Below are 17,070 nucleotides of genomic sequence, written 5' to 3' on the forward strand. Positions count from 1 at the left end.
ACTGTGTTCGTATTACTGGTCTAGCTAAACTTTAGCCTGCTGGTGGCAAGTGATTTTGCCTTTGCGACCAGTGACCAAGATCATTCTGCAAGTCCGTGCAGGCTGATCATGGTCTGCACTGTTCGCTATTCAGTTAGGGGCGTATCTGGATGATTTTGAAGTGTACACCAGATCGTGACACGAGAAGCATAGCTAGGAACAAAGCAGCGGTCTCCGTCTCCTGGCAGGTTTGGATTCTTGAAATCATCGTTAATTTTTTCATACATGACTTCTGCACCCGCATTTTGACAGGTTTTTGATAAATGCGTCTACCCACACTATGCGAATGTGTTAGGTTTTATGAAATAATCATATCTTTCTCACACGAAAATATAAAATCTACTTAAGAGTTTTCCAGTGTGTGTTGCCCCATATAAAACTTAAAATTTTTCATTTTTATGTCTACTGTCCCACATAAAACTGAAACTTTTTCATATATATATTTTTTTTAAGTCTTTCATCGTACGCATGTGCGCTGTTTTAAACTTTTTCATTTTGTGTGTGTTTCCCCTAAACAATACATAAGAGTTTTCCAGTGTGTGTTGCCTTATACAATACTTAAAGTTTTCCATTTCTTTGTGTGTTGCCACATACAAAACTTAAAGTTTTTACATAGTTTTTTTTGCACCAAACAAAAAGATAAGGTATGAACTCAAACATCATAAACTAGGTGGCGGCAGGGGTTGGAAAGGAGGGTACGCGCGCACATTTTTTTTTTCAGAAATTTTCACTTTTTGTGCGTTGCCCCATTCAATACTTAAACTTATTTTTTGGCATTTTTATGCGTATTGTTCCATATAAAACTTTAACTTTTTCATTTTTGTGTTGTTGTGTTGTCCCATACAAAACTTAAAAGTTTTTTCACCATATGTATGCGCGTTGTTTTCAAACTTTTTTATTTTTCTGTGTATTTCCCCTAAACAAAATACTTAAGAGTTTTCTAATGTGTTTTGCCCCATACAATATTTCTTTGTGTATTGCCTCATACAAAACTTAAAAGATTTTTCTTTTTTTACACCAAACAATAAGATTAGGTAAGAACTCAAATATCTTAAGGGGTTGGAAAGGAGGGTACGCGCACACATATTTTTTTCAAACTTTTTCATAAACCTAACATCTGCCAGAAGAAAAGAAGATAAAAGCTGATCGGCAATATTGGCACAAAGGTGCATGACTTAAGAAATAGATCTAATAAAAAATTTCTTATGACAGTTTTGGCATTGCCGATGAGAGACATTTGATCTAGTGACAGTGAGTGAGTGAGTTGGGTTTTACGGCAGTATTACAGAAAGAAGTAACAAGAAGGAATAATATATCATAAAAGCCACAGACTGTCCAAAGACAGTGAGTGAGTGAATTGGGTTTTACGGCAAGAGGTAACAAGAAAAAATAATATATGATAAAAGCCACAGACTGTCCAAAGACAGCACAACTTGACTAAATGAAACCCTCCAATATCATCATCATCATCATAATCATCGCCGCCATCATCATCCAATATCAGCATCGTCATTGCCGCCGATGCCATAGTTATTTACAACAAAAACAACGACATTATTATCATTTACATGTAAATGAATAATAAAACTAAAACATATTTGTCATCTGACCTATTTATACAGTAGTGTCAGATAGTATCATATATGTACACAACAGATGTTCATTTATTGATCAGCAGCAACATGGGACAAACCTATGGAACGTAAAATCCGTCTAATATCCTCGCATATTGAAGCTATACACATTTCTTCGCCTGAAATTAAAAGACAGCGCAAAGTACATGATTTCTTGACATGGATTGACAGCTCCACTAATTTTGTAAATTCTAATATTTCATTCAGTTATAAACATTTTTTACATGTACACCAAGACAACAGTATATCCTCGTAACCTTCTGTATCGGAGAGAAAGCTATTTTTAGACTGCATGTAACTTTCGGATTGAATATACGTGGATATTCAAACGTTATAATTATTCTCTTTGTGTATGCTTACAATCTGGTGCAAAGTTACAGAATATACTTCCAAGCTGAATGTATTGTTCAACGATATTATTCTTCGATTTATATTCAGTCACAGCAGCTCCACGCAGTTGTCACTATAATTTGTAGAGTAACTAAAAACCATATTTATTTGTACAGTACGAGTGGATACAGACTTTCCCTTCCATATACAGATATATTATACGTATTAAGAGCGTATAAAAGGCAATTACTCTGTTGTTAATGCTGTAATATTTCGTTAGGACTTAGGATACAATATTAGTTGTCAATAATGTCAGGTAATACCTTAATATGTTTACTAATGAATTAGTTCTTTGCTTTAATACAAACTAATTAAATTAAGACTTAAATAACATCAACGCATGTAAAACCTTTTCACGTTTGTATTAAATGTAATATTACACATGTTTCATCCACCAACATTAAAGCTCTCATCACATATATCTTGTATATGTTCAACTAAGTGAAGTCTCCGTTCCTTAAATATCTCACTAAAAATGGAGTCCTCGCTTTTCAGCATTTTCTCGAATCTATTAACTTGCAACAATAGACATTATGCGACACCCAGCTGCTGCATGTGACTGCCAGTAAACAAAACTTTTATTTTATTCAGTTATTGTGCATATAAACAAATGATATATGCATGTTACCATGGAGACATACTGGGACCTATATTGTAGTGGTTCAATGTAATTATTCAACTGCGTTAATTGCAGGTCTAACAAAGCCTAAACAGTACAACTGGAAAGATACAAACTTAGCGCTGTTTGGTTCCGACACTGAGAAGGACATCAAAAGTAATTCTTTCCTTATCTATACGTAAAATGATTATAAATGCCTCTTGCGAATGCCGAGCTGAGTGAAAGTGTCAGCTTTTTGTTGACGACATATATACTTCGAGCAAAATCTTCGAAGGCATTTAGTAAAACTACACAAAATATGGGCTTTATTGAATTGAAATAGATACATATCTTATTCAACGTCACTTTACGAATAACTTTATTTGTACATTTTTCATTTGTTTCTTTTAAAGCCGATAAATAAATATCACATTCTCTAGAATGTTCACATCGAGAAATTTGAGTATCGACCAAAGCATTAACCATTTACATAAGGTATAATGTCAAATACAAATGAGCCGCACCATGGGAAAACCAACATAGTGGCTTTGCGACCAGCATGGATCCAGACCAGCCTGCGCATCCGCGCAGTCTGGTCAGGATCCATGCTGTTCGCTAACGGGTTCTCTAATTAAGATAGGCTTTGAAAGCGACCAGCATGGAACCTGACCAGACTGCGCGGATGCGCAGGCTGGTCTGGATCCATGCTGGTCGCAAAGCCACTATGTTGGTTTTGTCATGGCATGGCTCATTAATTATGAAAATACATGCTTAAAGGCATTTGCACTGTTGATGGTACAGCATTATTCTAATATTTATTTTCATGCACAGAGGCATCTGCGGAAATGGAACCTGCGTGGAAAAACGCGGGAACCAAACCTGGACTGCAGATATGGAGAATTGTTGTAAGTTTATTAAGGTGTAAATAGCCGTCCGAGTTGATAAAACTAAACAGAGAACACATAATGATTTTTTAACTGATTGTGATTTTAATTCAGAACTAATCAAATAGGAACGGTGGAAACTCAAGGGCAGCTAAAACATGACAGAAAGGAAAGTGTTGCAGGCTCTATTTGGTTGAGCATGTTCTTAGACGGTAGTGGATATGCATGTTACCGTCCGTGCCCTCTATCCCCGGGTTTAGCAAAACTCAATATCTGGACATATTGGAAGTACTAAAATGCACTTAGAGACATTATATGTTCAAAGTCCGCCCGGGGTCAGCAAATGAATCGCATATTCTGTACATTATTTAACATCAGACTTTATTAAGTTGTAATCTGTTTTGAAAATAAATGATGTACCGGTATATGGAAGTACAAAGTTATGAATAAGTATCGCTGAACACCTGTTTCAATATAATATTACAATTATCGGATGAGAAATGTGGTACTATTTACAGAAATTTAAAGTGACTCATTGGCCTGTTCCCGATTACGGCAAATTCTTTGATGGCGATTCCTACATCATACTTAATGTGAGTATACATACCACATTTACTTAGTGTAGTGTTGTATAAAAAATTAATCCTCTTTTTATGCTTCTGTAGTCACTAGTGTTTTTTTCTACAATACTAAGGCGGGAAATGGTGCGAAGAAACGGCGGATTTAAATAGTTTCTGCTTTTCAGATTTCTATCTGTACAGTTTGTACTTTTTGCCCAGATCTCAGAGAATTTCTCTGCTTTCCCCTTATCCATGCATTTAATTTTATGACCGTTTAATGGACATTAGTTAATCAAAAGCTGTTTATTCAGACGTGGTGCAAATTGATATGATCAGTGGTAATGCCTCACCTAACTATGGTGACTTAATGTTAATGAACATTTAATGGAGACCAAATGCAAGTGGTATTAGAAAACTTATTTTTCCTTGAAAAGATCAAATATCCAAATTTTTTATGCAGCTTCTTCAAGCCTCGTCCTTTAACAAGTGCATGTACTTATTTCACATCTGCCGAATAAGTAGTGTATCTATTGTGAAATTGGCGAAATGGCAGGTTTTCCCCTTTTCAATAAAAACATATGAAAATGTACTAAGAATGTGAAACCCCTTATCTAATGTATTGTTTTATAAGAAGACTTATAATATTTTCTACATATTCACAAGCACATACAGTAATTGTGGTCTAAACTGAAGTAAAACTCTTAAAAAGAAACCTTGAAAAATTAAACAAATTCCTTGAAAAACAGTACAAACTATTATCTGATGAATTGTTCTTCCACCGCTATAAACCATTTATCTACCTGGTACTAACAACGTACCGGTAATTATTGGTTTTTAACCGATATTGCGTCAAGTTCAGTGATTTGAATATTACTTTCTTTTCCTTAAAACAATGCAAAAAAGCACTTACACATCTTAAAGATGATTATCTCTATTATTAAAGTGAACTGAAAAGATAAGGCAATTAATTTTGATGGCATCTACTTATTGTTACGATCATTCTGTTAACTATGTATCAATAACAAGAGCCGTCAAGGGCACCAACGCATCATTCTACAGCCTTGTCAAATGAATTAATATAAAAGTCGAAAAAGGGGCTTAATTTTATGAAAATGCAAAGTAGAAATATGAAATCTGTAAATTGCATGTCAGATAATCACAGTGAACAAGTGTGTGAAGTTTCAATCCATTCCAATTAGCAAGTACTGATAAACAAGAAGGTTATGATGACCATATATCGCTAATGAGGATTTCTATTTTTCGAGTAGTGAGTTTCGAGTTTAAAAAAGTGAGTTTCGAGTTTAAAAAAGTGAGTTTCCAGGTAAATTAAAAAAAGTGAGTTTCGAGTAAAAAAGGTGAGTTTCCAGTTAAAAAAGTGAATTTCGAGTTTAAAAAAGTGAGTTTCCAGTTAAATTAAAAAAAGTGAGTTTCGAGTTTAAAAAAGTGAGTTTCCAGTTAAATTAAAAAAGTGAGTTTCGAGTTTTAAAAAGTGTGTTTCGAGTTTAAAAAAGTGAGCTTCCAGTTAAATTAAAAAATGTGAGTTTCGAGTTTAAACAAGAGCTGTCTCCATAGAATGACACATGCCCCCGATGGCACTTTGAATGAATAGTTATGGCCGATGTTAGAGTGATTGTGAATGAATGACAAACATATGGACAGGTCACGCCCATCAATGCACTTTCCTGAAATATGACCTTTAAAGTCCAAGTGCCTCCTTGACCTTTGACCTACGGACCTGGGTCTTGCGCGCGACACGTCGTCTTACGTGCCCACATCATGCGTATATCTGCATGAATGACAAAGATATGGACCGGACACGCCCATCATTGTACTTTCTAAATATGACCTTTAAAGTCAAGTGTGACCTTGACCTTTGAGCTACGGACCTGGTCTTGCGCGCGACACGTCGTCTTACTGTGGTACACATTCATGCCCAATAATTTTAAAATCCATGCATGAATGACAAAGATATGGACCGGACACGCCCATCAATGCACTATCAGGAAATATGACCTTTAACGTCTAAGTGTGACCTTGACCTCTGAGCTACGGACCTGGGTCTTGCGCACGACACGTCGTCTTATTGTGGTACACATTCATGCCAAGTTATTTGAAAATCCATCCATGGATGACAAAGATATGGACCGGACACGCCCATCAATGCACTATCATGAAAAATGACCTTTGACGTCTAAGTTTGACCTTGACCTTTGAGCTACGGACCTGGGTCTTGCGCGCGACACGTCGTCTTACTGTGGTACACATTCATGCCAAGTTATTTGAAAATCCATCCATGGATGACAAAGATATGGACCGGACACGAAAATTGCGGACAGACCGACAGACTGACAGATCGACAGACGGACAGACGGTTCAAAAACTATATGCCTCCTTTCGGGGGCATAAAAAGTGAGTTTCCAATTAAATTAAAAAAAAGTGAGTTTCAGGTTTAAAAAAGTGAGTTTCCAGTTAAATTTAAAAAAAGTGAGTTTCGAGTCAAAAAAGTGAGTTTCGAGTTTAAAAAGTGAGTTAAGGGAAGGTATGGGAACCACAAACTATGATTTGAAATGAAATGGTACGGCCTGAAATACATAGTTTGACGTGGTATGCGTTCTAAATCCAGTTAGACCTCAGATTTTTCTGTTATTTCTCTTTTTTATGTTCTGTTACATTTGTGTATTTTTGGATATTTTGTTTGTTGGTTAGAACACGACAGATACGCCATGTTCATTTATAGTACTGTTTAGCAATGAATTATAAAAGATAATAGGTAAGGGTAGATTTCTTGGAAGCATATGTATAGTATTTTTCCGTAAAACTGTTGCATTTTAAGAAGTTTTGATCATACACCACTACCATAATTTTACGGTGAGCTTGTTTGACTTAAAATTACTTTCTTGCATCAAACATGGCCCGAAGACTTCCTTTTAATTTTAAATCAGCACTTATAATGTTCTTCAAGAAAAGGTAAGTAACAGACATTCAAAGAGTATTATAGTATATATGTTACAAACAGTTTAAAAGGGTCATCGTGTGTACTGCAGTCATTTGAAGTTTGTTGGATTTATAATGGATACAAATTGCCAACTGTTTAGTGTGTTTATGCCTTCGAAGGAGGTATCTTAAAATCTCAGTTACCACAACATCCGATTAATCTTGGATAAAATGATCAGAAGTCATCACTTAGACATTGACCACGCTATCAGCAATCATTTATGGTCAAGAGTCGAGGAGACTGGAATCGAGAGTAGCTAAAATACATAGAGTAGTTTCTACAATCGATGCTTAAGTTATTGTCGATTTTAACCAACAAGGCAATTTTCACACTAATGAATTGTCATTGATTTCAGACGTACAAAGAGGAAGATTCTGACCAGTTGTTATACGACGTCCATTTTTGGATAGGCAAAAACAGCTCGCAGGTTAGGCTGACAACATATGATACCGTCATAATTCAGAAATGCATACGTATTTTATTATATTGTTCTAATACAATGTGATATGACTTGATTTCTCTTTCTGTTAGTCAAAGAAGACTGAAAATTGTGTGTTACTATGCAACAATTCACTGTTTGTTCGTCACAATTGTTACGCTATATTTACGTCAATCGTCATAGCGGCGCGCTAGAAAAGGAAACTCACTCAAAACAGGCAAATATTTGGTGGGTGTTGTCAAAATCCTAAATATCGTATTAGAATCGAAACAGTGGTTTGCTTTTGAATAAAATCAGTGTTTGCCGTTTAGTTTTGTATTAGTATATCTCTCGGGCGGTGCCCCCGTGATATTATTCCAAACTCCAAAGAATGATTTTATTCAACAACAAATAAATTTTTGGTATATATCATTTCTAAGTAAGCAAAAAATATAGACTGCTGAAAAAATAAGCGGTTTGTTTTTCACGAGTGTCAGAAAATCAAAATAGATATAAGTATATTGATCTTTTCAGTATCTAGATAGAACAAGAAAATGGTCCGTTCACTTTAAATGTTCGCCTTCCGATAAAACAGTTCTTTATCTACCGTAAGAAAACTAACTTTAGTGTTAGCTACAATGTTCTTTTCGAAATTTTGATGTTCAATTTTGAAAGATTTTTTCGAACGACGCCGTTTTGTTAATGTTTTTGGCAAGTCACGCCAGGATGTACAATATCGCGGAAATGGCTGTCTTTGGTGTCATTACACCAATGTTGTTTACATGAAATAAACGCTTTTTTCTTTCCGTACAAAATATACATGGTAAATGTGACAATAAAGAGTAAAGTGGGAAGGACATAGTCTTTTCAAATATTTTCTTGTCTTTACACAAGTTACAAGCACTGTGTTATTTCGAATTTGATAAAAAAATTGTGGATTTCAGGACGAGTACGGGACGGCAGCATATAAAACTGTAGAACTTGACATACTGCTGGATGACAGGCCTATCCAGCACAGAGAGGTACAGGGACACGAGTCTAAACTCTTCAAGTCATACTTCAACACTGTCACGTGAGTTCATTCCTGATTGGTAAATAGAGACTAAAATGTCTAAATCCTAAGTAGTGGTGGCAGTTTGCTTAACGTTAAAGCAGAGCCTGACACCTTAAACTTTTGTGTCAGTAATTTTTATTTATAATCAACAGCTGCTTAGATCATTCTGACATGTAGTTTTAATTTACATCTTGTTTCATAAAGGGCGTGATGCCATTAAAAACATTCAATAATTATTTTTAATATATTTTACTGTCTGTAAAGCAAGCACGCGAAGAAGGGAAAAAATGCTGTTACATTGTATTTTTTGTATTGTTAATTTGTACGTTTCACTCAGAATTTTGAGGGGCGGTGCCGAGAGTGGTTTCAAAAAGGTAGAAGCGACAAAATATGAGTCCAGACTTCTACATTTCCATGGTGACAGAAAACATGTTGAAGTTACAGAAGTAAGTTGTCTTATATTAAACTTCGCGCATTTACACCATATTGCAGTTAAGTTTCGAGACGAAGAAGAAAATCTCATGTATTCAAATCGATTAGTTTAAGGAAAATAACTGCTTCAGAATGCCCCGGCAGATGTCTTGTTTTCATTAATCACAAAATTTTGTAATCGTTTCATCTGCATCAATTCTAAGGTTAGCAAAGACTTGCAAAATTTTCAGTATGCAAAATTATTGAAACTGACAAGTATAATATGTACGGATGCATGTATAAATGTCGGAAATAATTCATAATAATTAGGGATTGTAATAGAGAACTATAAAGAAAATCTCTATTTGTGTGAACATCTTAAAGCATATTTCGTTGCGAAGTTTCTTGCCTGCTGTTTATTATAGTAATTTATTCCCATTTTCAGATTGCGCGTTGTCTGGACATGGTGGATTCGTCTGATGTGTATATCCTTGACCTTGGTCTCAAAATCTACCAGTGGAATGGACGGAATAGTAACAAAGATGAGAGGTTCAGGGTAAGTGTCTGTTGTTAATAAGATCCTTTGGAAGCAAAGAATGCAACCAAGAAGAATATTAGCAGACTCGGCTTGATTGCGTCTGTTCATGAGAGGTAAAGAAATGTACAACACCTCACATGCATTATATCCTATATATAATCTTTTTGTTATCATTATACAATTAGCTTTATTTTCAAAAACATACAGGATTACACACTTCTTTAATATAGTATAAAGGATGCAAACATTCGGAAATTTTAGCAAACCGTATATATCCCATCTTAAAATGCACTGTAGAGTAGTTTGAGTATTATACATGTATGTACAATGGAAAGGGAATAAACTGCACTGTCATTTGTAAAACCAGCAGAACTTCGAGACATGTTTCTTTGAAATAACTAATATTTCTAAAAGAGACCGTTTTATGCAATTAACTCAATGGAAAATTTCAGGCCGCAGGGTATGTAAACGAAATAAAACATCAACGTGGAAAATGCACGTCAGAGACGATTGATGAGGGGACAAAGTCATGTGTAAGTCAGTTTTCTCATGTATTTCAGTAACGTTACACCGTATCAATTCAAACGATAAATTTGCTGCAAATAAGCTGAAAAAAATCTTAACAATTATATAAAGTTTATATAGTTGATACGTCGTAGAAGTTGACTGGCATGTGAATGAGGTTTAGAGTTTTTGGGGGTTTTTTTTCTTTAAATAAAAAATAGGACGTTTAAAATTTCCTGTGTTATCCTTTTTTATTAATTACATTTCTCCCCTGTCGGTACATTTACAGTCGATATACCTCTGCCGAAGAGTATACGATGTGAGTTTATCTTGATTTTAGCAGCATTCATGTCGAAATGATCCAATTCGTTTCAGGGTGCATTTTACAACAGACTAGATGAGGTTGCAGAATCGAATGGAAATAATAACGTGCATTCCACTGAACCGTTGACAAAGAAATTATTCAGGTGAAAAATGTTTTATAGAAAATTAAAGAACATCACACATAATTTCACATAGTTAATGTATTTGTAGTTTTCAATGTGTTACAGCCAGATAAGAGTTCGGTACTATTGCGGTGTTACTTCTGAAAATTATTACAGTGCTGTTTAAATAAAACTAAACGCTGAAGGCTGGTAGTTTCCCGCAAGATATCTTTCGAATCACATAATATTTTTCTTTTGAAATGTTATACATGTATTCATTATATAGTTTTTCTGTAAAAAGTGTCTGAATCAATTTTATTTAATCTGGCAGATTGAGTGATGAGACTGGACAGATGACCTTCAAACTTGAAAAGGAAGGGAAAATGACACATAATGATCTTGACACAAATGTAAGTAGGCTGAAATACGGCACAAAGTTATCTTGATACGACTGTTTTATGTATTATAACGCTTCTTATGACTGTTTCTGGTTGTTTATAAAATAAATAAACTCTTGAAACTCTTCTTTTCATTTAAATTGTCGCTGTTTTTGCCATTTATTACCGTTTATTAAAATCTGTGTTACTTTAATATTATATTTAAGGATGTGTTTATCCTGGACACGTGCAATGATGTATTTGTGTGGATCGGAAATGACACTACAAATAATGAAAAGAAGAACGCTATGGCATATGCACACGTTAGTATTTTTGTTGTTTCAATGTACAGTGTATTCTCTTTCACAGTCAGTGGAAAAATCTTTTTTCCCCAAGGCGTTTAAAAAACAACAACAAAAAATCCATCGTTTATATTGATATATCCATTATTATGGTCCTTTTTTATTTTTATCGAAATAACATACGTATTTTGTTTTTCATTATAGAACTACCTAATGAGAACACAGCATCCATTGATTCCAATCACGTGTGTTGGCGAGGGAAAACTTTCGCAAGAGTTTAACGTTGCGCTGACTGCATAGTTCTGGAACATACCTTTTTGAGCACAGGCACTTTAAAGCACTTTAATTATCTCCCCTGACATTATGTATATCATATATCTGCCATTTAAAACACCATTTTCGTTTGAATAAAAACACCACAAATCAAAATAACTAATCCTCTCCCCCTCCCCATTTTCCTGAAATATACGGGGTATTAAATACATGTATGTGACTGTTTAGATCACGGTTATTGATTTGCATAAATACTGTTTATAATAAACATATAGTAGCTTATTTTCGTCAATGCTTGGACTTTATGACCTGGCAGCATGCATAAAATAACATACATAGCCAGACCAAGTGTCTTGTTTTCTTATATGAATTTAACTGAGACATGTTATTGCCACGTGAGAATTTTGATAACCAGTAAGACTGAGAGAACTCTCTTTAGCTGTTTACATGAAGCAGAATACAATAATACAATCTGGATTATCTATAGTTGTTAATGGGTAACACAATACAAGACTATGACAGTTGTTTATGGAAAAGTAATGCAAGGTTATCTATACTTGTTCATGGAAAACGCAGTACGGGCAGTCTATATAGTTGTTTGCAAGAAACGCGATACAGGACTGACAATACTTGTTTGCAAGAAAAGCGACACAGGACTGACAATACTTGTTTGCAAGAAACTCCACCAGAGGACTATCTATAGTTGTTTACAAAAAACACAAAGTTACTATGATACAAGACAAACTACATTTGTCGACATGAAACACAAAACTGGACTATTTATAGCCGTTTACAGTAAATGCAATACAGGGTTATTATTTTTGTTTACAGGAATCACAATACTGTACTATTCATAGTTGTTTACAAGGAACACAATACCGGACTATATATTATTGTTTACAGGAAGCACAATACTGTACTATTTATTGTTGCTTACATGAAGCACATAATGCGATACTGGTCTATTTATAGTTGTAAACACAAAACGCAATACTGGTCTCTTTATAGTTGTTTACAGGAAATGCAATACTGGACTCTTTATAGTTGTTTATATAGGAATCGCAAAACTGGATTATAATTTATCTTAAGGGTAAATGCCACAGTTGCCTATATGTATATAGGGCAAAAAATTTCCGACGGGCAGAATTTCTTTAAACTTTGTGTACTGACTGAGAATCAAGTTTGAAACGGAAATATGTATAAAAAAGTCATAGGTACCCAGGCTTGATCTTGAATTTACAAATCGGATTCAATAGAAATTATACTGGATTATTATAATGGTTAATATTAGCAACAAAACATGGCTCAATTCAATAGTCATGACAGAAAAGGTACTACAAATATATTGTAATAATAATAATAGTAATTGTAATAATTGCATTTTGTGGGTGTAGGTTCGATATCATTTTCAAGCTTAGTGTTTTGTTGTAAGAAAATACAAAACATAACGTTATGTTATTTCATATACTCTTGCGAGAAATATAGGTAAATGAAATAATATGGAAGTCTTTTGCCTATTGTTAGATATTTTTAACTAAGTATAAACTATTTTTATAGTTCTAAGACACAGTTAATGTACTGTATAAGTATGTTATGAAATATGTTATGACTGTATCAAATGCTATGCTAAAAGATGTGTTTTGGAACTGTTTAATCTGACTTCAAGAATCCGCTGACACAAACGGAGAAACCATGGATACCGCTGACACAAACGGAGAAACCATGGACACCGTTGACACAAACGAAAAAACCATGGATACCGCTGACACAAACGAAGAAACCATGGATACTGCTGATGAAGCATTATGGATTATATTTTATATAAAAATGAGTTTACTAGACTAAGTATAATACGACAATAGTGAAAAATATAATTCCAAAAGTAAGACAACATGTTTTGGCCTAATTTTTAGAGTTAGAAAAGAAATTAAAAAAACTATACTTTCTTTCTTCTAATAATGTGTGTAATCGATTGCAATATCAGACAGCTTTCTGGAAAATATAATTATTCTCTTATAATATCGTTATAACTGTTGCACTGTAAAACTATATGATGCCTTGCCATTTCTTGAGGTTTTTCTTGAAACCCTGCTAACGACCAGTTTCAACGCGTATAGTAGTGACCCTGCACCCGAATTTACCAACATACTGAGTAACATTATTTTTACAACTTTACACTCTTGAGGCGTTTATATAATCTGATGTTAAAAATTCCTCCCTCTCCCAGATTTATATATCTCCCAAGGGCGTAACTACTGTTACGCATAATACGCATGTATGATTTTTTGTCAAAAAAGCACCCTAAAAAGCAGTCTGACTGCATCAAATAAGGTCAATATTTCAAAAAAAAAAAAATCCGGGGGAGGTCCCCCGTCCACCCCTCCCACACTCACCACCTTTCCCTTGTGTATAATTCTTATTGCCCTGGGTACGCCCTTGCCCCCTATGTTGAACGAGGTAACAATAATAAGTTCTATTGTTTTAGTTAATTCTTGGAAATGAGGGCGCCAAATCTAACACATTTATCTATCTATTTTATCATCCGTTACTGTCTGACCCTTAAGACACTTTCGTGTGCGCCAAGCCACAAAGATTGTTCGTAGAAAACAAAAGAAAATCGGGCCAGATACATGGGAAAGGAAAATGTATTACTGATCTAAAAGATAACAATAGGGGTGAAGAACCAGGTTATAATGAAGTACGTATGGTCAGTGTTGCAAACAGCGGCTTTGAAGTTGGAAGGAAGGGAATGTCAGGTGGAAGATTTTTTCATTGGACTATAACCTTTGGAAACAAGGACTATTTGTAGTGGTCAGTGTTGCAGAGATTAACCTGTAATTATCACCCACCGCTGTGGGTGATAATGGCGTGATTGCCTAGCTTGTTATGGGGATGAGATAATCTTCCATGGGGATTGCAACCATTTGATTTGAGATTTTATGTCAGTGACACTGTAGGTGCGGCCAAAGTTGGACATAGCCCAACGCGCGTCCCTTCTTTTGACTGCTTCTTTTTGGTCTATTTGGGTTTTTATGGGTGGGAACAATACTTCGGAGCTATTCCAGCTGTGGTCTGACGAGTGTCTGATATGCCATGGACTTGAGGGGGTTGGACCTTTATATTCCTGCGGAGGAAACCTAGAGTATGATTAGCCTTTTTGGTTGCCCTATTTTTGTGAGCGTTTCGCGAGAGATCGTTCAAGATATAATTAAAATAGTTCGTTTCTGATAAGGGAAGAAAATATACTAGTGTGACTGTAAACCTTATACCTTCTTGAGAACAACTAAATATTTTTAATATTTATTATTCACGGGAATTTCAAAATGTGGTATCACCGTAAATCTTACGTTTTCCCCTCACCTTTTTCAACAATTCACTGTTCGATATAATCATTGGGAAAAAACTCTAGAAAGGTCATCAAACTGGTCTAGTTCTTTTAGATTTTAGCAAGGCATTTGATAAAGTCGGTCATCTAAATATATAAACTGCAAGAACATGGCATCAACAACACTACTTTATTATGGATTAAACATTTTCTTAAAGGTCGCACACAGCCTGAACATTATTCTTGAAGGTGAACAGTCATCCGAAGTAGCTATTACATCTTGAGTACCACAGGGGTCCGTACTTGGCTGTTACTATTTTTATTATATATAAATCCCAATATGAATCCAAAGTTCGCTGTTTACCTAACTATTTGTAGTCCTCAAGTTTCCCGCATTCTTCAAGAAGACCTAATAAAGTTGGAAACATGGGAAGAAAAGTGGGAAATGGAGTTTAATCCAAGTAAATGTACTCTTAAACATTACTAGAAATGTGGTTTATACAAATTTCGTAAGATGTTGGGTCATTGTAATTTTTCAACTGTATTTGGTAAAATTATAAAACGTTTTATTAAAAGAGGTCCAACTGCTTTGAGACATGCCGCATGTTAAGTGTTTACAGTTGGACACTGCGCTTCCATCTTTGATTGTGTCTGACGGAAGAGGGAAGGACTCTGTGAGAAGCAGTTTTTAAATCCCACCAGGACTGAACTGTTTTGATTTCTGTCTTCTGTCGGGTCCTTAAGTGTGTTTCTCTTGATGCTCTGTCTTTTGCAAAGGCATTGAGTATACATACGTTTTTGTTTCTTAATGTTTTTATATTGACTGACTGACTGACTGACTGACCTGACCTGACCTGACCTGACCTGTCTTCAGTATACCAAATACATGATATGGTACAACACTAATTAAGAATGTCAAATATCACATATACAATGAGTAGAAATTAAAACATCTTATCACATGTTTAACGTCGCGGGAGTGTAATAAATGATAATACACTAGTGTAATAAAGCTTTGACGTCGACGTCATTTACAGTATAGGAGACGTTGGTCAAATTGACTTGTTTATATAGTAAAAGAAAGTAGATTTGTTGATGTTTCGACAGGAAACGATAACATGTAATAAAAAGAATATTACATTTGGGACATCAGAAGTAACTTTTTCTGGAAAATAAAATAAATCTATCCGAATTGCTAAAAATCTTGCCTTTCTCACGCTGTTTTTTATACGAAGTTTGAAGGTGGAAGGATTTAAAATAAAACTTCAGTTGAGTTTTTTTCATTTTTTCACTACTCTTAGTAAAAAAAGTTAATTCCATATATTATCCCGTAGAGTTCTGCAGTGAACTCTTTGAAACCATTTCTATATCACTATCTATAAAGCATACATTGATTGATAATGTCACAAAATGTTTAATCCCAGTGAAGTAGATGACCTTCATATTTTTTTTGAAAATTTAAGGGTGGTGGGGTTTGGACACAATGAGACACCTGCAAATGGGCACCATGGGACAGTGTTAAATACAGCTGGAAGAAACTCACAAGCTATTACACTGGTTAATAAATGCATACAAATGTAGAAAACTTGACCTATGAGTTTTCTTGAAATGTCAACCCATGAAAAATATAGCTTCAGTGTTCATTATACCAGACAACAAAGAAACTGATGAGATGGAATATGATGACATTGTAATGAAATTGCCTCAGCCAAGCAATAAGGCAGGCACTGCAAAAGCTGAAAAATAGCTGAGGTTTGACCTCGACCTAACTCACTATTTCTGAGTAAAGGCATATTTTTATATTGTTGACATGCCATTACTGGATAAATCAGTTATCAGAAGTCAGTTTATACTTTAAGTTGAGAAGTTAATTAACATAATTATATATACTGTTGTATTGTTTTATAACTAAGGCATTATCAAGTTAAAAGTATATAGGTCTGTCATTGTAATTAAAATGCATTTGATTAGCCTTTTTCTCGATGTTGGATGTTTAAGCAAATGTTATCATTGCAGTTCAGATGAAATAGAGTTTATAGATTTCTTTATTTCTGTCACTGTCCCATGGTTGCCAGGATGTGTCCCGTGGTGCCCCGGTTTCGGGGTACAATGGGACATTTTAGTGCTAGTCTTCTATGATGCATATCTCAGAATCGATAGCACAAAACATGACCATTAACTACCCCTCATGTACATGAAGTATTGTACTTTAAAATAGTATGACAATTACAGAAAGTTAATTCAAGATGTTTTAGAAAATTGAAAAAATATAATTTTTGTCCCAAGGTGCCCCGGTCTCCCCTACTTAGCGTTTTTTGTAGTTTTTAATTCATGGTTAGGTAA

At 34.8% G+C, this 17,070-nt stretch overlaps 1 protein-coding gene across 1 annotated transcript; it reads left to right on the forward strand.

The window, feature by feature from the left end:
* Nucleotides 1-2,168: 2,168 nt before the first annotated feature.
* LOC123545591 (gelsolin-like protein 2) lies at nt 2,169-13,421 on the forward strand. Its single transcript, XM_053524659.1, has 13 exons — nt 2,169-2,319; nt 2,758-2,838; nt 3,493-3,566; nt 4,064-4,138; nt 7,456-7,527; nt 8,463-8,590; nt 8,910-9,018; nt 9,429-9,539; nt 9,974-10,054; nt 10,401-10,492; nt 10,782-10,860; nt 11,055-11,150; nt 11,334-13,421. Exons 1-13 carry the CDS (start codon nt 2,313-2,315, stop codon nt 11,427-11,429), a joined length of 1,101 nt encoding a protein of 366 aa, XP_053380634.1. The 5' UTR covers nt 2,169-2,312; the 3' UTR covers nt 11,430-13,421.
* The last annotated feature ends 3,649 nt before the right edge of the window (nt 13,422-17,070 follow it).

This window comes from Mercenaria mercenaria, chromosome 15, assembly GCF_021730395.1.
Source record: "Mercenaria mercenaria strain notata chromosome 15, MADL_Memer_1, whole genome shotgun sequence".
Lineage (NCBI taxonomy): Eukaryota > Metazoa > Mollusca > Bivalvia > Venerida > Veneridae > Mercenaria > Mercenaria mercenaria.